General features: G+C 38.0%; 3 protein-coding genes and 1 pseudogene across 3 annotated transcripts; all 4 read right to left on the reverse strand.

Moving 5' to 3' along the window:
* Positions 1 to 178: 178 nt before the first annotated feature.
* On the reverse strand, positions 179 to 2681 carry LOC130082763 (protocadherin alpha-2-like). Its single transcript, XM_056247614.1, has one exon. It carries the CDS (start codon positions 2663 to 2665, stop codon positions 179 to 181), a length of 2487 nt encoding a protein of 828 aa, XP_056103589.1. The 5' UTR covers positions 2666 to 2681.
* A 288-nt stretch (positions 2682 to 2969) lies between these two features.
* On the reverse strand, positions 2970 to 17437 carry LOC130082764 (protocadherin gamma-A4-like). The gene is made up of 4 exons (XM_056247615.1): positions 17303 to 17437; positions 7968 to 10405; positions 4792 to 7083; positions 2970 to 2975 (listed from the first exon to the last, which is right to left on the reverse strand). Exons 2-4 carry the CDS (start codon positions 10347 to 10349, stop codon positions 2970 to 2972), a joined length of 4680 nt encoding a protein of 1559 aa, XP_056103590.1. The 5' UTR covers positions 10350 to 10405; positions 17303 to 17437.
* LOC130082765 (protocadherin alpha-7-like) lies at positions 10574 to 13247 on the reverse strand. The gene is made up of 2 exons (XM_056247616.1): positions 11184 to 13247; positions 10574 to 10585 (listed from the first exon to the last, which is right to left on the reverse strand). Exons 1-2 carry the CDS (start codon positions 13245 to 13247, stop codon positions 10574 to 10576), a joined length of 2076 nt encoding a protein of 691 aa, XP_056103591.1.
* On the reverse strand, positions 14875 to 17358 carry LOC130082936 (protocadherin alpha-8-like; annotated as a pseudogene).
* Positions 17438 to 22053: the final 4616 nt, after the last annotated feature.

Genomic DNA, 22053 nt, shown 5'->3' on the forward strand with positions numbered 1-22053 from the left:
TTTAGGGGGGCTTGGGAGGAAATTTAGGGGGACTAAAGAACTGTACCTGCTGAAACTGCCGTCTGTCCTGTAGCATTTAGCTTCTATAAAACCCACGAGATCAATTTATGCATTCATTTACATTTTTAGTTTTCAGATACAAATGTCTGGATGGCATTTTTGTTAACTTTTAAGATTGTTAAGTTACTTCATTACCCAAATAAGTAAGGAGCAGTGTGTCTCTGAAACGTTCCACACAAATTGCAGCGTGTAATTTAATTGCAGTGAATTTATATGTACAGATAAGTAAGCAGTAGCTTACCTTTCCGGTCGTAGGAAGAGTCTGGGTGCGCGTAAAAGTGTCTTCTCCACTATTAATGCTGATCAACTCCGCGTCTGCTGGTGGAAACGGCGAGGGGAAAACGACTACATCACTCTTTATTGTGTCTGAACTAAAACACACGTCATACTGTTGAGTAGATTTAGAGAAGGACCAGCTTCCGTCTGGATGGGTGCTGATCACTGGAGCGCTGTACCTGCTGAAACTGCCGTCTGTCCTGTAGCATTTAGCTGCTATCAAACCCACGAGACTCAGTAAAAAGATGACTGATACTGAGACGATAGCGATGAGCAGATACACATTCAGATCTGAGAAACTCTCCTCTTTAACAGGAACTTCTCTGAATGATGTCTTTATGTCATCCAGACTCTCAACAACCACAACATCCATGGACATAGTCGCTGAGAGTGATGGCTCTCCATTATCAGACACTGTAATAATAAGTGGGTGAGTTCTTAAGTCATTGTCACTCATTCGCCTCTTAGACTTTATTTCTCCAGTGCTGCTTCCAATGCGGAAGAGATTAGTTCCTTTGGCTTCACTTATATGATAAGACAGAAGAGCGTTATATCCAGAGTCAGCATCAACAGCTCTGATCTTGGCTACAAAGTATCCCGCTTCAGCAGAGTAGGGAATGTTCTCAGTATTAACTGATCCAGGATCAGAATAAGGCGGTAAAATAACTGGACTGTTGTCATTTTCATCCAGAATAAACACATTTACAGTCACATTACTGCTCAGAGGAGGAACACCAGAGTCTGTTGCCATCACTTCAAACTGAAATCTTTTTGTTTCTTCGTGATTAAATGATTGCAAACTGAATATTTCTCCACTCAAAGAGTTTATATTGATCAGTGTTGTTACAGGAACTCTGGAGCTGGAACTGTCTAACAGTGAATATGAAAGTTCTGCGTTCTCACCAGTGTCTGAATCATCAGCTGTCACTTTTGTCACGAGACCTCCAGCTTGACCATTCTCACTTAGAAAAGCGTTAATAACGGGTGCTGGGAAATGTGGGGCATTGTCATTAACATCAGAGATATGTACAGTTATAACAGTGCTGCTGGAAAGAGCCGGAGTTCCTTCATCTGAAGCTGTAATTGTGATGTTATACTGAGAAACACTCTCTCTGTCCAGAGGTCCGTCTACCACTAGAGAATAATGATTGTTATATGACGTCTCCAATTTGAAAGGAAACGAGCCTTTCAGCGCACAGTGAACAATGCCATTTTTACCTCCATCTTTATCAGACACTGTGACTAAAGCAACAGCAGTTCCCGGTTTTGCGTCCTCTATCACACTTTCCAGCAGAGGAGTCGTAACTATCTCTGGTGCATTATCATTTTCATCCATAACTTCTATTAAAACTTTACAATGTGTGCTCCTTGGTGGGCTGCCTTTATCTCTTGCCTGAACTCGTAACTCAATAGCAGGATTTTCCTCGTAATCAATTTGCCCTTTTACAACAATATCTCCTGTCTCAGGAATAATGGTAAACGTGTCTTGTTTCTTTCCGTGACCAGCAAATGAGTACATGATTTCACTATTTATTCCTTCATCCAAGTCAGAGGCAAACACAGATAAAACTTTAGTATCAGCAGCAACATTTTCCTTCAGTTTGACTTTGTAAAGAGGTTGACTGAACACTGGGTTATTATCATTAGCATCCATGACGTTTATAATAATATTTAAAGTTCCTGATTTAGGTGGTTTTCCTCCATCTGTCCCGGTGAGAACTAACTTAATAGTCGCTTGCTTCTCTCGATCTAAAGCCTTGTTCAGCACTAACTCCGCAGACACACTCTGCTCTTCACTCAGTGTATCGAGACTGAAATGTTCATTCGGACTCAGTTTGTACTCTTTCAGTGAATTACTGCCAACATCAGAGTCCTCGGACACAGGGAGAGGAAATCTCTCGCCAGGATTGGCTGTTTCAGTTATATTTATTGTAAACACGTTCACAGGAAAATGTGGCGCATTGTCGTTTATATCCAAGATCTTAACCTCCACCCTGTAAAGACGATGAGGATTTTTAGCGAGGGCCTCTATATTCAAAGAGCATTTCTGGTTCGACATACATATTTCCTCACGGTCAATCCTTTCATTAACAAACAGCACGCCAGTTTTCAGATTTACATCAAAATACTTCTTATTTGATCCAGTCACGATCTCAAACATGCGAGATTCCAGGTCGTGAACATTTATGTTCAGGTCTTTCGCTATATTGCCAACAGCTGTTCCCTTATTTACCTCTTCCGGTACGGAATAGACGATCTGAGCAAACGCAGAATCCAGCAAAGAAAGGAAAAATATAAATCCACACTCGAAATATCCCAAATATGCCATGATGGTGATTCACAACTGGCTTAATTACAGTAACAATAAATAAACGCGAGAGAATCTACTTCTTCTTTGCATTCAAGAAACACGAGAAGAAACACAAAACCATACGTTTCAACGACTGATACACTGGCACTAAGATTCTGAGAGAGAGGCTGCAGAGTACAAACCATGCACATTTAACTGACGGTCTGCAGTGACACCATGTGCCTAAACTATCCAATAACAGGTATATTGTATTTCCAAATCCAAAGCAGAAAATATATTGAAACGAAACTACAACATAAACAATAGCAATACTCAAACAATTTCAACTCTGAAAAACAAAGCAAGACACAGCAGTAATATTATGTAGGCTACTTGCAGCATGTATAATCTAATAAGACTGCAAACAATCAAATGGGCGCTTGTTACTACAAAATGCAGTTGTCCATGTAGGTAATGTTGCTATAGGTAACTGATGATCCGGTAAGAGAGGTGCATAGTGATGAAAAGGTCAAACCAATTAATATCATGGCGAAAAAACAGACTGGGATGCTGAATTGACGAAGCATTCAAAGTCAAAATATATTATTATTATTATTGTTAGTCTATTATTATAATTATTATTATTGAGATTGATTTCCTGTTTTGTTTTTGCATTTTCATTTTGAATTGCCTATCCAACGATTTTATGTCTCCTTAAAACAGGCCTACTGATTTTCTTATTTGTAAAACACACTGTAAAAAAAACTGGCAGGAATTTGCTGGATTAAAGAGTATTATTTACAATAAAATACAGTAGTCAGAAATCTACAGTGAAATTAATGTATGCTGGGTCATTTTCTTACAACTTACTGTTAATCAACAGCAAAATGATGCTGACATCTTAGTAATTTGCTGCTCTTGTTTTACTGTGAATTTACATTATAAAGTTATCTGTAACCATCCCACAGTAAGAAATTATATTGTTTAGTGCTGTAATTGTTTTGAAGTCACCATAATGGTGATTAGTGTTCCATTTGCTTGGGATCTTGGACCTTGTATATTCATATTAAAATTTCTGATCTAGCCAAGTCAGAAGTGTGACAAATATAAACATTTGTTAAAACAATGAGAAGCTAGAATATAAAATTAGCTAATTGGCTGATTTTAAGTTACTCAAACTATACTACTATAGCATTATTTCAGCATGAGAGTTTACCAATATCTTATTTCAAATTCATAATTGTTTGTAGATGGATATTTAACAATAATGAAGCAGCTGCTGAGATACATCTTTGAAAGATTTGAAATCATCTTGCAACACTTTTTTTCCTTCGTCACCTAATGATGCACAGACATTAATAATCGATATGCAAAACACAACAATGGTGACACTCAACAAAAAAATATAAAAAGATAAATTCTGAACATTACAAAATAAACACACAACACAAACTGCTAAAAGTGAAACAAAAATAAGTTCAGCAGCACAGATAAAACAAACAAGAATCAAGAAACTTCACAGCATAATCTGTTCGTGCTGCACTGCAAGTGTAGAAATACAGTATGATATTGTAGATTTTACAAGAAATGTCCAAGAGTGCAGTTATACAAGAGAAGTCCTACAGTGGAATTACTGTGAAAGTAATGCAATTATTAATCTGGAATATACTGTAATTTTTAACAGCGTGATCAATCAGCATTTGGGACCGCATTTACTATTACTGTTGTTATTTGTATCATCAACATTATTATCAAGTTCAACGTTATTATTTTGTTTCTTAATTGCGTTTTAATTGTACATTTCCTGTCACTTAAGCTATGTCTGATTAATTTTGTTACATTTCCACGACATTTCGCTTTTGGTCTGTAAACTATCGATAATTATATAAATGCCTATACTAGTATTTGGATGCTTGAAATAGGCACAAAAAAAAAAAACCTGCATCCAGGACAAGATTAGCCTAATCATTATGATACTAAACTGCATTACTAGCCAATTCAAGGAATTCATAATGTATCAAAACAACTTAAAAACAAGTGAAACAACTAAGATGTGAAAACCAAAGCAACATTTTTGACAACTTAATAAATAATTTTGAACAGCTGAGATCAAAAATTCAGCTGTAAATATATTATTTAACACCAGTTTTCGAAGGTCTTCTTACCTTCCCAGTGGTAGGAAGAGTCTGGGTGCGCGTAAAAGTGTCTTCTCCACTATTAATGCTGATCAACTCCGCGTCTGCTGGTGGAAACGGCGAGGGGAAAACGACTACATCACTCTTTATTGTGTCTGAACTAAAACACACGTCATACTGTTGAGTAGATTTAGAGAAGGACCAGCTTCCGTCTGGATGGGTGCTGATCACTGGAGCGCTGTACCTGCTGAAACTGCCGTCTGTCCTGTAGCATTTAGCTGCTATCAAACCCACGAGACTCAGTAAAAAGATGACTGATACTGAGACGATAGCGATGAGCAGATACACATTCAGATCTGAAAAACTCTCCTCTTTGACAGGAACTTCTCTGAATGATGTCTTTATCTCATCCAGACTGTCAACAACCACAACATCCATGGAGATAGTCGCTGAGAGTGATGGCTCTCCATTATCAGACACTGTAATAATAAGTGGGTGAGTTTTTAAGTCGTTGTCACTCATTCGTCTCTTAGTCTTTATTTCTCCAGTGCTGCTTCCAATGCGGAAGAGATTAGTTCCTTTGGCTTCACTTATATGATAAGACAGAAGAGCGTTATATCCAGAGTCAGCATCAACAGCTCTGATCTTGGCTACAAAGTATCCCGCTTCAGCAGAGTAGGGAATGTTCTCAGTGTTAACTGATCCAGCATCAGAATAAGGCGGTAAAATAACTGGACTGTTGTCATTCTCATCCAGAATAAACACATTTACAGTCACATTACTGCTCAGAGGAGGAACACCAGAGTCTGTTGCCATCACTTCAAACTGAAATCTTTTTGTTTCTTCGTGATTAAATGATTGCAAACTGAATATTTCTCCACTCAAAGAGTTTATATTGATCAGTGTTGTTACAGGAACTCTGGAGCTGGAACTGTCTAACAGTGAATATGAAAGTTCTGCGTTCTCACCAGTGTCTGAATCATCAGCTGTCACTTTTGTCACGAGACCTCCAGCTTGACCATTCTCACTTAGAAAAGCGTTAATAACGGGTGCTGGGAAATGTGGGGCATTGTCATTAACATCAGAGATATGTACAGTTATAACAGTGTTGCTGGAAAGAGCCGGAGTTCCTTCATCTGAAGCTGTAATTGTGATGTTATACTGAGAAACACTCTCTCTGTTCAGAGGTCCGTCTACCACTAGAGAATAATGATTGTTATATGACGTCTCCAGTTTGAAAGGAAACGAGCCTTTCAGCGCACAGTGAACAATGCCATTTTTACCTCCATCTTTATCAGACACTGTGACTAAAGCAACAGCAGTTCCCGGTTTTGCGTCCTCTATCACACTTTCCAGCAGAGGAGTCACAATTATCTCTGGTGCATTATCATTCTCATCCACAACTTCTATTAAAACTTTACAGTGTGTACTTTTTGGAGGGCTGCCTTTATCTCTCGCCTGAACACGGAGTTCAATGGCAGAATCATCCTCGTAATCAATGTGTCCTTGAACAACAATTTCCCCAGTGTTAGAATTAATGCTAAACAGTTTCAATTCATCGGTATTTCCATGAAATGAATATTGAATTTCACTATTGATGCCCTCATCCAAATCAGTGGCAGAAACAAAAAATATTTTGGTTCCATTTGGTGTGTTTTCTTTTACTTTAACTTTGTATAAAGGTTTAGTGAAAACAGGCTTATTATCGTTTACATCCATGACGTCAACAACAATACTCAATGTTCCAGATTTGGGAGGTTTTCCTCCGTCAACAGCGGTTAATATTAAGTGAATAACGGCTTGTTTCTCTCGGTCTAAAGCTTTCTGTAGTACTAACTCAGCAGATATACTCTTTTGCCCGCTATGAACATCTAAAGAAAAGTATTCATTTGAACTGAGTTTGTAATCCTTCAGAGAATTACTGCCGACATCTGAATCTTTTGCATTTGGAAGAGGAAATCTGTCCCCCTCAATTGCATTCTCTGTAACATTGACAACATACATGCTGTCAATAAAAAACGGAGCATTGTCGTTCACATCCACAATTATAATTTCAAGCCGATAAAGTCTGTGCGGATTCTGAGCAAGAGCCTCTAAATTCAATGTACATTTCTGATTAGAGCCACACAACTCCTCACAATCAATCCTGTCTTTGACAAACAGCGACCCCGTTTTCACATTTACATCAAAATACTTTGCATTTGATCCAGGCATAATCTGAAACATGCGTGATTCCAGTTCCTGAGTGCTGATCTTGAGGTCTTTTGCAATATTCCCGATCACGGTTCCTTTATTTACCTCCTCGGAGACGGAATATACGATCTGACCAAGCGAAGATTTCCGTAACAGAAATAAAACGACCCAAAAGCCATAATATCCGGTAAAATCCATGATTGTGCAAAAAAATGTCCTGCTATTCAAAGCGATTAAAACAACTAAACAGACCTCTCTCGATACCATCCGAAATCACGACGCAGAAGCTACTTTGGTTATTTGCACCCTTTCAACGCATATTCTGTTGCTGTAAAGGAGGAGCTCAGATGACTCAAAGTTGTGGCCTGCAGTGCCCCCACGTGTTGTAACAGTGATGAAACAAAATGTTACTTCATACAGGATTCTATAAAACAAAGAGTGAACTAAACGAAAACATATCTTCATAAATTCAAATCGAAATCATCATATCAACACAATCATTACGAAACAGAAAAGGTTTTGTTTTATATTACAGCAAATACAAATATTGAGAAGGAATAACGCCAATACCGCTGTCCGTGGTGCTGAATATATTTAGATTTTTAAATACAAAATAGGCCACAGTTCAACCTTAAATTTTAAAAAAATACAAACAGCAGTTTGTATGATAAGGTCATTATTCCAGGCCTACTGCATTTCCAAAGTCACGAGATAATGAACTCATTTGCAAAACTAAACTGCATAATCTGAGCAATAAGTGAGAAATTTGAATAATTTTTCTAATTTGACAAAGCTGTCCAGTATGTTACGTATTATCTTGAGTATCGGGTTGGGATGCGCGTAATAAAATAAAAACAATAAAATAAAATAAAAACCATATTTCCTTTTTTATATTATTCCCATAGACATGTAAACTGGAAAATAATCTGTAATGAGAGTTTATAAAATCCAATATCCAACTTAATCGTTTCTAAAAATATAATTTTGCGAGTCAAGCAGTGATTGCAATACACAGGCAAGTTGCAATGTCTTACCTTCTCGGTCGTAGGAAGAGTTTGGGTGCGCGTAAAAGTTTCTTCTCCACTATTAATGCTGATCAACTCCGCGTCTGCTGGTGGAAACGGCGAGGGGAAAACGACTACATCACTCTTTATTGTGTCTGAACTAAAACACACGTCATACTGTTGAGTAGATTTAGAGAAGGACCAGCTTCCGTCTGGATGGGTGCTGATCACTGGAGCGCTGTACCTGCTGAAACTGCCGTCTGTCCTGTAGCATTTAGCTGCTATCAAACCCACGAGACTCAGTAAAAAGATGACTGATACTGAGACGATAGCGATGAGCAGATACACATTCAGATCTGAAAAACTCTCCTCTTTAACAGGAACTTCTCTGAATGATGTCTTTATGTCATCCAGACTCTCAACAACCACAACATCCATGGACATAGTCGCTGAGAGTGATGGCTCTCCATTATCAGAAACTGTAATAATAAGTGGGTGAGTTTTTAAGTCATTGTCACTCATTCGCCTCTTAGTCTTTATTTCTCCAGTGCTGCTTCCAATGCGGAAGAGATTAGTTCCTTTGGCTTCACTTATATGATAAGACAGAAGAGCGTTATATCCAGAGTCAGCATCAACAGCTCTGATCTTGGCTACAAAGTATCCCGCTTCAGCAGAGTAGGGAATGTTCTCAGTATTAACTGATCCAGGATCAGAATAAGGCGGTAAAATAATTGGACTGTTGTCATTCTCATCCAGAATAAACACATTTACAGTCACATTACTGCTCAGAGGAGGAACACCAGAGTCTGTTGCCATCACTTCAAACTGAAATCTTTTTGTTTCTTCGTGATTAAATGATTGTAAACTGAATATTTCTCCACTCAAAGAGTTTATATTGATCAGTGTTGTTACAGGAACTCTGGAGCTGGAACTGTCTAACAGTGAATATGAAAGTTCTGCGTTCTCACCAGTGTCTGAATCATCAGCTGTTACTTTTGTCACGAGACCTCCAGCTTGACCATTCTCACTTAGAAAAGCGTTAATAACGGGCGCTGGGAAATGTGGGGCATTGTCATTAACATCAGAGATATGTACAGTTATAACAGTGCTGCTGGAAAGAGCCGGAGTTCCTTCATCTGAAGCTGTAATTGTGATGTTATACTGAGAAACACTCTCTCTGTTCAGAGGTCCGTCTACCACCAGAGAATAATGATTGTTATATGACGTCTCCAGTTTGAAAGGAAACGAGCCTTTCAGCGCACAGTGAACAATGCCATTTTTACCTCCATCTTCATCAGACACTGTGACTAAAGCAACAGCAGTTCCCGGTTTTGCGTCCTCTATCACACTTTCCAACAGGGGAGTCGTAACTATCTCTGGTGCATTGTCATTCTCATCCACAACTTCTATTAAAACTTTACAGTGTGCAGTTTTTGGAGGGTTGCCTTTATCTCTCGCCTGAACACGGAGTTCAATTCCAGAATCATCCTCGTAATCAATTTGACCTTGAACAACAATTCCCCCAGAGTTAGAATTGATGCTAAACAGTTTCAATTCATCGGTATTTCCATGAAATGAATATTGAATTTCACTATTGATGCCCTCATCCAAATCAGTGGCAGAAACAGAAATTATTTTGGTTCCAATTGGTGTGTTTTCTTTTACTTTAACTTTGTATAAAGCTTTGTTGAAAATAGGCTGATTATCGTTTATATCCATGACGTCAACAACAATACACAAGGTTCCAGATTTAGGAGGTTTTCCTCCGTCAACAGCGGTTAATATTAAGTGAATAACGGCTTGTTTCTCTCGGTCTAAAGCTTTCTGTAGTACTAACTCAGCAGATATACTCTTTTGCCCGCTATGAACATCTAAAGAAAAATATTCATTTGAACTGAGTTTGTAATCCTTCAGAGAATTACTTCCAACATCTGAATCTTTTGCAATCGGAAGAGGAAATCTCTCCCCCACATTTGTAATCTCTGTAACATTGACAACATACATGCTGTCAGTAAAAAACGGAGCATTGTCGTTCACATCCACAATTATAATTTCAAGCCGATAAAGTCTGTGCGGATTCTGAGCAAGAGCCTCTAAATTCAATGTACATTTCTGATTAGAGCCACACAACTCCTCACGATCAATCCTGTCTTTGACAAACAGCGACCCCGTTTTCACATTTACATCAAAATACTTTGCATTTGATCCAGGCATAATCTGAAACATGCGTGATTCTAGTTCCTGAGTGCTGATCTTGAGGTCTTTTGCAATATTCCCGATCACGGTTCCTTTATTTACCTCCTCGGAGACGGAATAGACAATCTGGCCAAGCGAAGATTTCCATAACAGAAATAAAACGACCCACAAGCCATAATATCCGGTGAAATCCATGATTGTGCAAGAAAATGTCCTGCTATTCAAAGCGATTAAAACAACTAAACAGACCTCTCTCGATACCATCCGAAATCACGACGCAGAAGCTACTATAAGCCTTGGTTATTTGCACCCTTTCAACGCATATTCTGTTGCTGTAAAGGAGGAGCTCAGATGACTCAAAGTTGTGGTCTGCAGTGCCACCACGTGTTGTAACAGTGATGAAACAACGAGATGTTACTTCATACAGGATTCTATAAAACAAAGAGTGAACTGAACGAAAACATATCTTCATAAATTCAAATCGAAATCATCATATCAACACAATCATTACGAAACAGAAAAGGTTTTGTTTTGTATTACAGCAAATACAAATATTGAGAAGGAATATTCAACGTCAATACCGCTGTCCGTGGTGCTGATTTTATTTAGCTTTTTAAATTCAAAATAGGCTACAGTTAAACCTTAAATAAAAAATAAAAATACAAACAGCAGTTTGTATGAAAAGGTCATTATTCCAGTACTGCATTTCCAAAGTCACGAGATAATTTACTAATTTGCTAAACTAAACTGCATCATCGTAACAAGTGAGATTTGTAAATAAAATGTATAATTTGACAAAGCTGTCCAGTGTGTTACGTATTATCTTGAGTATCGGGTTGGGATGCGCGTAATAAAAAAAATAAAAAATAAAAAAAGATATTTCCTTTTTTATTATTATAGACATCTAAACTGGAATATAAACTGTAATGATAGTTTATAAAATCAAAACATTCAACTTATCGTTTCTAAAAATGTAATTTTGCAAGTCAAGCAGTGATTGCAATACACAGGCAAGTTGCAATGTCTTACCTTCTCTGAGTTAGGAAGAGTTTGGGTGCGCGTAAAAGTGTCTTCTCCACTATTAATGCTGATCAACTCCGCGTCTGCTGGTGGAAACGGCGAGGGGAAAACGACTACATCACTCTTTATTGTGTCTGAACTAAAACACACGTCATACTGTTGAGTAGATTTAGAGAAGGACCAGCTTCCGTCTGGATGGGTGCTGATCACTGGAGCGCTGTACCTGCTGAAACTGCCGTCTGTCCTGTAGCATTTAGCTGCTATCAAACCCACGAGACTCAGTAAAAAGATGACTGATACTGAGACGATAGCGATGAGCAGATACACATTCAGATCTGAGAAACTCTCCTCTTTAACAGGAACTTCTCTGAATGATGTCTTTATGTCATCCAGACTCTCAACAACCACAACATCCATGGACATAGTCGCTGAGAGTGATGGCTCTCCATTATCAGACACTGTAATAATAAGTGGGTGAGTTCTTAAGTCATTGTCACTCATTCGTCTCTTAGTCTTTATTTCTCCAGTGCTGCTTCCAATGCGGAAGACATTAGTTCCTTTGGGTTCACTTATATAATAAGACAGAAGAGCGTTATATCCAGAGTCAGCATCAACAGCTCTGATCTTGGCTACAAAGTATCCCGCTTCAGCAGAGTAGGGAATGTTCTCAGTATTAACTGATCCAGGATCAGAATAAGGCGGTAAAATAACTGGACTGTTGTCATTCTCATCAGTTATAAAAACATTTACTGTCAAGCTGCTGCTTAGTGATGGAAGACCCGAATCTGTCGCCTGAATTTCAAACTGAAATGATTTAAGGTCTTCGTAGTTAAATGATTGTTTACTGTATAAGTCTCCACTCTCACTATTTATGTCAATCATAGAGATCAATGGAATCACAGTTTTGTCTCTGCTAATTAAAGTATAAGAAATATGAGCGTTCGTGTTGATATCTGGATCCTGCGCGGACACTGTCGCTATAATGGCACCTGCTGGGCTGTTTTCCTTTAGAAACACGTTCATCACAGCTTCTGGGAAGCGTGGCGCATTGTCATTCACATCAGATATATGAATTGTGATAACACTGGTACTAGAGAGTGAAGGGGTCCCTTCATCTGTAGCTATTATTGTGATATTAAAATGGGCAATTTCTTCTCTGTCCAGTGCTCCATCTACAACTAAAGAGTAGTAGTTTTTATAAGAGGACTCGATCTTAAACGGCACCTGACCTACAATACTGCAGTGCACTACTCCATTTTTACCTCCGTCTTTATCAGAGATTGTAACAAGAGCCACAGCTGTTCCGATTTTTGAGTCCTCTTTAATAGTATTAGCCAACGAAGTCACCATTAGCTCGGGCGGATTGTCATTCACATCAACTACTTCAACTAACACCTTACACTGTGAACTCTTAGGAGGCTGGCCTTTATCTTTAGCCTCCACCCTCAACTCAACAGCAGCATTTTCTTCATAATCAATATTACCTTTAACTGTTATAAGTCCGCTATCTGGATCAATTGAAAACAGATCTGACGCTTTGCTACTGCCTTGCTTGACAATAGAAAATGTTATATCACTATTTATTCCCTCATCTAAATCAGAGGCGGAAAGGGAGATGATTTGGGACCCCAGGGCAATATTTTCGTTCACTTTCACTTTGTAAAGAGATTTGCTAAAAACTGGAGAGTTGTCGTTAACATCCAAAACATTGACAATAATCTCTAATGTTCCGGACATTGCAGGTTTCCCTCCATCAACAGCAGTCAGTGTTAGATGAATGAGAGGCTGTTTTTCTCGATCTAAAGCTTTAATCAGCACCAGTTCGACAGTAACACTCTGTTCTACATTCTGCACATCCAGAGAAAAGTATTCGTTGGGACTGAGCTTGTAGGATTTAACCTCATTGTTGCCTGAATCCGGATCTTCAGCCAAAGGAAGAGAAAATTTCTCTCCAAGAGAGGAGACTTCTGTTACGTTCAGTACCTGACTGCTAATCGGAAACGATGGCGCGTTATCGTTGATGTCAATTATATGTATTTCTATTCTATACAGACTCAGTGGATTATGAGCCATCGCTTCTAAAAGCATCGTGCATTTCTCATCAGCAGAGCAGAGCGATTCTCGATCAATACGATTATTCACATGCAGAGTCCCAGTCTTTAAATTCACCTCAAAATACCTTTTGTTGGTTCCATGTACAATCTGAAACATACGAGGTTCCAGTTCTAGCACATTGATGTGAAGATCTTTTGCTAAATTGCCGATAACGGTTCCCACATTCACTTCCTCTGAGACGGAATAGGCAATCTGACCGGAGGATAAAGTCCAACAATAAGACAGCAGAATCGCAGTCCATATAGATCCAACATATTGATTCATCTCTGCTCAAAACCAACAATTCAAAATCTAAAAGAAACAAACAAATATTGAATCATAGCAAATGAGACCAGCTGAATTGTGGTTCACTACACAACCGCCGACGACACCGCTGATATGATATGGTTTAAGAATGGTGCGTTGGAAGGAGGAGATAATATACAAATACGCGAGTATTTATGGTGCTCTAAATTTTCACGGTTAACAGCGACTCCAGGCGGTTTCTAATGGAATTGCAGTGCAATATCAAAGTTTCTCCAGGAACAGCTTCACATTTAAGGACATAAAAGCTCTGTAATGCGTTATTTTGATTTTCAAAACTCACTTCCACGACAAAATACAACAGAGCGGAAAGGAAGGGTTTGTGGGATTATATTATTTTAAATATCAGATTAACTGTTTAATCACATTCCACAATAGAGTAAATACCCAAGTCAATTCCACAATTGATAAACATCACATAATCTAGTGTAGATGTTTTGCAAAAATAAATGCACATTCGTAAAGAGGAAAGACTTAACTTAGGTTCGTTTAAATCATTAACAAAACAAATTATGATGACAAAAAATGGCAGTTATAAATGGGATGTTACACTCAGTAAGCGCTGGCCGGTCGCTGTCCAGCTCTGAAAGTCTGCTTTAGGAAATCTGATACTAAGAAAAGATCAAACACGAAATAATGATAATGATAATAATAACAATCACCATCACCGTCGCCATCATTGTGAATAGTTTTTTGTAGGTTTTGTGAATAAGTCCTAAATTAAACTAAATATAAAATTTAAAAATATAATTAAACAGCTCACAATAAAATTTAGCTTGACCTCTTGAGGTTGACGGTCTACATTTTCAGAAAGGGACTATTTGCTGAAATACAAAAAAATACTTAATTTTTAATGAAAGTTAAAGGCACTTTTTTTTACATTATTAATGGAAAATGGAAATAATAATAAAACAATCCTCCATTATTGTTGGCAAAATGTTAGCACATGATTATATTTTAATATGCAGTAGCAAAATGTAACGTGGATTATCAGAAATCCAGAAATGAATGTTGAAATATCTTCAAAGATAATAAAAAGTCAACAATGAGCTTTTAGCACAGATAAGTAAAGAGACATGGCTAAGAGAGGCATAGCAAAGTATTTTTGGAAGAAAGTGTGTGGTTGCGCATATTTTATTCTACTACCATTTGATCAACAATAACATAAAAATACATAGAGTAATGGACACATAATTAAAATTCCAGAACAAATGTAATGATAACCAAACCGTTTAAAACATTTTTTTTTTAAATAAATAATAGTAGCCTATGTAAGGAGAAATCACCAGTGCCTTACCTTCTCTGAGTTAGGAAGAGTTTGGGTGCGCGTAAAAGTGTCTTCTCCACTATTAATGCTGATCAACTCCGCGTCTGCTGGTGGAAACGGCGAGGGGAAAACGACTACATCACTCTTTATTGTGTCTGAACTAAAACACACGTCATACTGTTGAGTAGATTTAGAGAAGGACCAGCTTCCGTCTGGATGGGTGCTGATCACTGGAGCGCTGTACCTGCTGAAACTGCCGTCTGTCCTGTAGCATTTAGCTGCTATCAAACCCACGAGACTCAGTAAAAAGATGACTGATACTGAGACGATAGCGATGAGCAGATACACATTCAGATCTGAAAAACTCTCCTCTTTAACAGGAACTTCTCTGAATGATGTCTTTATGTCATCCAGACTCTCAACAACCACAACATCCATGGAGATAGTCGCTGAGAGTGATGGCTCTCCATTATCAGACACTGTAATAATAAGTGGGTGAGTTCTTAAGTCATTGTCACTCATTCGTCTCTTAGTCTTTATTTCTCCAGTGCTGCTTCCAATGCGGAAGACATTAGTTCCTTTGGCTTCACTTATATGATAAGACAGAAGAGCGTTATATCCAGAGTCAGCATCAACAGCTCTGATCTTGGCTACAAAGTATCCCGCTTCAGCAGAGTAGGGAATGTTCTCAGTATTAACTGATCCAGGATCAGAATAAGGCGGTAAAATAACTGGACTGTTGTCATTCTCATCCAGAATAAACACATTTACAGTCACATTACTGCTCAGAGGAGGAACACCAGAGTCTGTTGCCATCACTTCAAACTGAAATCTTTTTGTTTCTTCGTGATTAAATGATTGCAAACTGAATATTTCTCCACTCAAAGAGTTTATATTGATCAGTGTTGTTACAGGAACTCTGGAGCTGGAACTGTCTAACAGTGAATATGAAAGTTCTGCGTTCTCACCAGTGTCTGAATCATCAGCTGTCACTTTTGTCACGAGACCTCCAGCTTGACCATTCTCACTTAGAAAAGCGTTAATAACGGGCGCTGGGAAATGTGGGGCATTGTCATTAACATCAGAGATATGTACAGTTATAACAGTGCTGCTGGAAAGAGCCGGAGTTCCTTCATCTGAAGCTGTAATTGTGATGTTATACTGAGAAACACTCTCTCTGTCCAAAGGTCCGTCTACCACTAGAGAATAATGATTGTTATATGACGTCTCCAATTTGAAAGGAAACGAGCCTTTCAGCGCACAGTGAACAATGCCATTTTTACCTCCATCTTTATCAGACACTGTGACTAAAGCAACAGCAGTTCCCGGTTTTGCGTCCTCTTTCACAGTTTCCAACAGAGGAGTCGTAACTATCTCTGGCACATTGTCATTCTCATCCACAACTTCTATTAAAACTTTGCCATGTGCAATTTTTGGAGGGCTGCCTTTGTCTTTTGCCTGAACACGGAGTTCAATTGCAGGTTGTTCTTGTGTCCTTGAACAACAATTTCCCCAGAGTTAGAATTAATGCTAAACCGGTTCAATTCATCTGTATTTCCATGTCCAAGAAATGAATATTGAATTTCACTATTGATGCCCTCATCCAAATCACTGGAAGAAACAGAAATTATGTTGGTTCCAATTGGTGTGTTTTCTTTTACTTTAACTTTGTATAAAGGTTTGCTGAAAATTGGCTTATTATCGTTTACATCCATGACGTCAACAACAATACTCAATGTTCCAGATTTAGGAGGTTTTCCTCCGTCAACAGCGGTTAATATTAAGTGAATAACGGCTTGTTTCTCTCGGTCTAAAGCTTTCTGTAGTACTAAATCGGCAGATATACTCTGTTGCCCGCTATGAACATCTAAAGAAAAATATTCATTTGAACTCAGTTTGTAATCTTTCAGAGAATTACTGCCAGCATCTGAATCTTTTGCAATCGGAAGAGGAAATCGTTCCCCCGCATTTGAATCCTCTGTAACATTGACAACATACATGCTGTCAATAAAAAACGGAGCATTGTCGTTCACGTCCACAATTATAAGTTCAAGCCGATAAAGTCTGTGCGGATTCTGAGCAAGAGCCTCTAAATTCAATGTACATTTCTGATTAGAGCCACACAACTCCTCACGATCAATCCTGTCTTTGACAAACAGTGACCCCGTTTTCACATTTACATCAAAATACTTTGCATTTGATCCAGGCATAATCTGAAACATGCGTGATTCCAGTTCCTGAGCGCTGATCTTGAGGTCTTTTGCAATATTCCCGATCACGGTTCCTTTATTTACCTCCTCGGAGACGGAATAGACAATCTGGCCAACCGAATATTTCCATAAAGACAGAAATAAAACTATCCAGAAGCCATAATATTCTGTGACATCCATGATTGTGCAGTCAATGTCCTGCGATTAAAAGCGATGAAAACAACTAAATAAACCTCTCTCGATACAATCCGAAATCACGACGCAGAAGCTACTATAAGCCTTGGTTATTTGCACCCTTTCAACGCATATTCTGTTGCTGTAAAGGAGGAGCTTAGGTGACTCTCAAAGTTGTGGTCTGCAGTGCCACCACGTGTTGTAACAGTGATGAAACAATGAAATGCTACTCTATAAAAACAAAAAGTGAACTAAACGTATCACTATCTTCATAAAGTCAACCTTCATATCTACACAGTCATTACAAAACAGAAAAATTGTTATGCTTTGTATATTACAACAACTATGTAGGAGTAGAAATATAAAACGCGATTATCGCTGTCCATGGTACTGAAGTGACTTTGCTCTAATACAACATAAGGCTACAGTTTGGCAATAATGCAAGCTATTAAACAAACAAACAAACAAACGGCAAGATGATATAACAAAGTAAGTGTTCCAACATATTAAAAAGAAGGTTAAGGTGCCAAAAAAGTCGATCAATAAAAATACTCCTGTAGTCTGCAAAACGCAAGTCACGGAGAAAGTAGAAAGGCAGTATAAGCAAATCAAATGATGAAATCGCAAAGCTGCACATTAATCTATTAACAAAAAGTCACGCGATGCTGAAATAACTTAAAACAAAATGTATCATCTTATTAACAAGTGAAAAATCAACTTTTATTTTTTGAACACTTAAGAAATAATTGTATTTCACAATATTTTGTAAACGTCCAAACTAAAGAAGCTGTAAAACTGTAGAAAATAATAAAATTAAGTGTTCTTAAACGTTGCTAAACATGACCATTTTGGATCACTAGATGACACTTAAGTTTCCTAGTTGTATTTAATTGTGAAGTGAGAGGAGAGAAGAGTAGAGAGAATGCTGAGCATGTGTGCATGTTACCATGCTGGCTCTGACCATTTACCAAAGGAATTATTCTTTTTGTGTTTCTTGTCTACATAAGACAAAACACTATCAAACTGATAAGACTCAACTGGTGCTGAGACAACAGAGATGAGCAGATACATATTCAGATCAGAAAAATTACTTTTGCCAAAACATGATGTGATCTGGAGTAAGTTGCTGAAACTGCAACTGTTAACCCTCTGGGGTCCTTCGGCCCAAATGGACCCGAAGCATTTAAATATATATTTTTTAAAATCATTGCTTTATCGGAATGGTCCGAAATTTGGTGACTTTGTTGGTACTTGGCATATGAACACCCCCAAAAAATTGGGGACAGGATTTGAATAGTCTAAGTGGTTGTAAAAAAAATAGTCACACTCAGGACCTTCGGGTTCAAATGGACTCGCATAGGAAATGAATGGGAAATTGGCAAAAATGTGAAAATACAGAGTTATTTTGTGCGTACAAACTACAAATCAGCCACGATCCAGAAAAAAAGCACACAACAGTGAAGGGGTGAATCTATAAAACATCAAGAGTGCAAAACAGACACATCCACACACACACACACACACACACACACAAACACACTTTTATACACATACACACTAATAAATTCAGATTACATATGGGTTTTGAATTTTTAAAATGCTCAGTTTGTCCACCAGATGGCATCCATCTCATTTCAAAAATTGCTTTCATGAGGCCTAGGCTTGACTCTAACATGAAATACAGCTTTAAAAAAAATTAAAAAAAAATTAAAAATATTTTTTTTTAATTTCTATTATATTCAATGGGGAAAAATGGGTCATAATTATTGCATTAATATTAATTATAAATCATTTTTATTTTTGAAATTATCTCAAAACACCAAAAAAGAAAAGAAAAAATATTATAAAAAACAAGTAAAAAAAAAAAAAAGATGATTTTTTTAAAATAAATATTAATCCCACCCTTCCGGCCCATTTGGACCCGAAGGTCCTGAGTGTGACTCTGAAATGAAGGACCCCAGAGGGTTAAAAATGCTTCAAATTATTCCAAAGTCTCTCACTTGCAGTTTCCTATTTAGATGAGAAAAGACCCACGATCTTATTGAGTTCAACAACCTGTTCCACCATAACTTCAGCTGGATTTTTGATTAAATCAAACATCTGCAAAGCCATTTTGTTCATGTTATTTTGTCAAATTGTAGAGATCAAATCAGACAGTGACAATAAAAGTGCATTACGTACAATCACCATTACGTAAATAACTGAGAATAAAATACATGTAAAGTTAAAGCCAGACTGGAATCACTATTGCATTAATACATAAATCATTGAATCCACATCATGTTAATTTTAATCACATACTTTGGTGTGTTAATTACAACTATCCATTGATTGGCCTTATTTCATTTGTATGACAATTATGTGACCCCTGTATGTATGTTAAAAAACAATAAAAAAATTGAAAACGGTTAGTGTATAACTTAGTTTCACTTTTAGTCGTGAATCTTTGAAAAGATCTAACATTGTGTGTAAAGTGTCTATATCTTTTGTTGCTCAGAATGTCTCAGTTCATGAAATGTCTTGGTATTCTGTTTTTCCATAAGAACCATATTGAGGATAAAGATTGCAATGTTTCGTCTCTGACTGAAGTTCCTTTTATTCTGTTGTGAGTGTTTATCGCAGATGAAACAATAAAAAACTATTGCCTAGGCCTGAGTTTCATAACAAATTGTTTACCTTGGCACAATGCTATGTCTGTCCCCCCTCTAGAGGCAGTTTCTATGCATCCTAAACCTGAAATGTGAACTTTCATACTGCCTCAGTTGAAGGGGTCATGTACGTTGATAGTACTTTGTACTTTGATAGCAGTTCTTTGATGTCATACACAGATCGATCTGCACAGCGACGCTTCAAGTCGAACACTCAGAGGCTGCGTCTGAAATTGCATACTCTCTTAAGTAGGTACTATATTTTGAATAAATAATTACTTCACAATGGATAAAAATAGTGTTTCTATAGTGTGAATGTGTGTAGTATGAATGTAATTCGGACATACATGCTGCCGATCATAATGTGACCTACCAGCGTCAGTTAAGTCACTTAATGCCATTTACGAATTTTCTCCTGTGGCCTCATGCGGATAGTAAATTGTCCATCGCTGTTACATATTATCAGTTGTGTTTGCTTTTAGTTTCATTTTCATGTACTTTTAGTTTGTATTCTTGAGTTTCCTGTGTTCCTAGATTAACTTTTTTGTATTATGCAGATGTGTTTGCCGGATCACCATGAAGACAAGCCTTGACGACAAGACCATCAAATCACTGTTCTGGATCGGGGTTAACTAACACTGTCCGGTAGTCCGGGAGCAGCTCGGGTTAGGTGTCTTGCTCATGGACACCTCAACACTTGGTCAGGTGGAACCAGGGATTGAACCACCAACCTTCCGGTTTGTAGACAACCCACATGAACCACTGAGCCACTGCCGCCCCTAGGATCATGCAAGTTGCTGGAAAAGATCTGATCACAGCAGACACCCTCTCCAGAGCTCCACTCAAAGAAAACCCATCAGAAGCAGACCTAAAATGAGAGGAAGATGTAAAAGTGTGTGTTGTTCGTGTCATTCAACAATTGCCAGCAACTCCTACCAAGCTTACTCAAATAAAGAGGGCTCAGGAAGAGGACGAAGTGTGCAGACAGCTAAGTTCTCTTGTGTGCACAGGCTGGGATGGAAAAAAAGACTGTTCCACCACACCTAGCATTGTTTTGGCAACACAGACATGACCTCATTGCAGAGGGTTTGCTGATGAAAGGAAAAAGACTGGTGATACCTGGCAATATGCAAAAAGAAATCCTAGAGAAGTTGCACGGGGACATTGAGGGATCACTGAATACTTGGGAAGAGAGCGCAAATGTCAGTATGGTGGCCATATAACAAAGAAAATCAAAGACAAAGTAATTCAGTGCGAAACATGTCAAAAACAGCTAAACAGTCACCCAGAACCCCTGTTGACCACTCCTTTACCTTCACGACCATGGCAGAGAGTGGCAGCAGATCTTTTCCATTGGAACAAGGGTAATTATGTTCTGCTGATAGACTTTGCTGATGAAACTTTGCTACTCTGCTGATAGACTACTCTACCTTTTACATTGAGGTTTCTTCACTCACTTCAACAACATCAATAAATGTGATCGAGAAACTCAAAGCGATGTTTGCTCGCCACGGGGTCCCAGAGGTCCTAGTTACAGACAATGGCCACAGTTCGCAGCATCAGACTTTGCTGACTTTGCAAAAGACTATGATGTCAAAAATCGAAATCGTTTATTGTGAATGATTATCATCGAATATTATACATGTTTGGTATCATTTGAAATGTCTCGGTGCGACTGGTACAAATGTCTCATTCCCAAAGAAGTAAACCAAAAGGTAATAAAGTTCTTAAGAGTTTAGAAATATCTTGCACACGGAAGGGTGTGACTTTCAGGCAAAATGCTCCTCTGCTGTCAAAAGGTGTAACCTCTGAATGCAAATTTCCATTGTTAGCACATATTTCCATGAAAGAGGTTCTGGCTATATAATGAAATGCAGCAAGGGTTCGGGGCCTTCTGTACCTCAGATCAGCCCGTGACTGTTGAGAGCCGCCGGGACTCAGCTTCATGTATTTCCTAATGTCGGAAAATCTCTTCTCTTTTATTCCAGAGCATTTGATGTTATTGTATTGATTATATTTGAACTGATTATGAAATTGGCAAGACACATTTACCTGACATAATGAATTGTTACATTTGATTATAATTGGCTTTGACATTATTTTCATTTTCATTTTTATTTTCAAGAGTTAAAAAGAATAGTCAAACATTCGCTCACATTTAA

This window comes from Rhinichthys klamathensis, unplaced genomic scaffold, assembly GCF_029890125.1.
Source record: "Rhinichthys klamathensis goyatoka isolate OS25496 unplaced genomic scaffold, OSU_Roscu_1.1 h1tg000050l_1, whole genome shotgun sequence".
Classification (NCBI taxonomy): domain Eukaryota; kingdom Metazoa; phylum Chordata; class Actinopteri; order Cypriniformes; family Leuciscidae; genus Rhinichthys; species Rhinichthys klamathensis.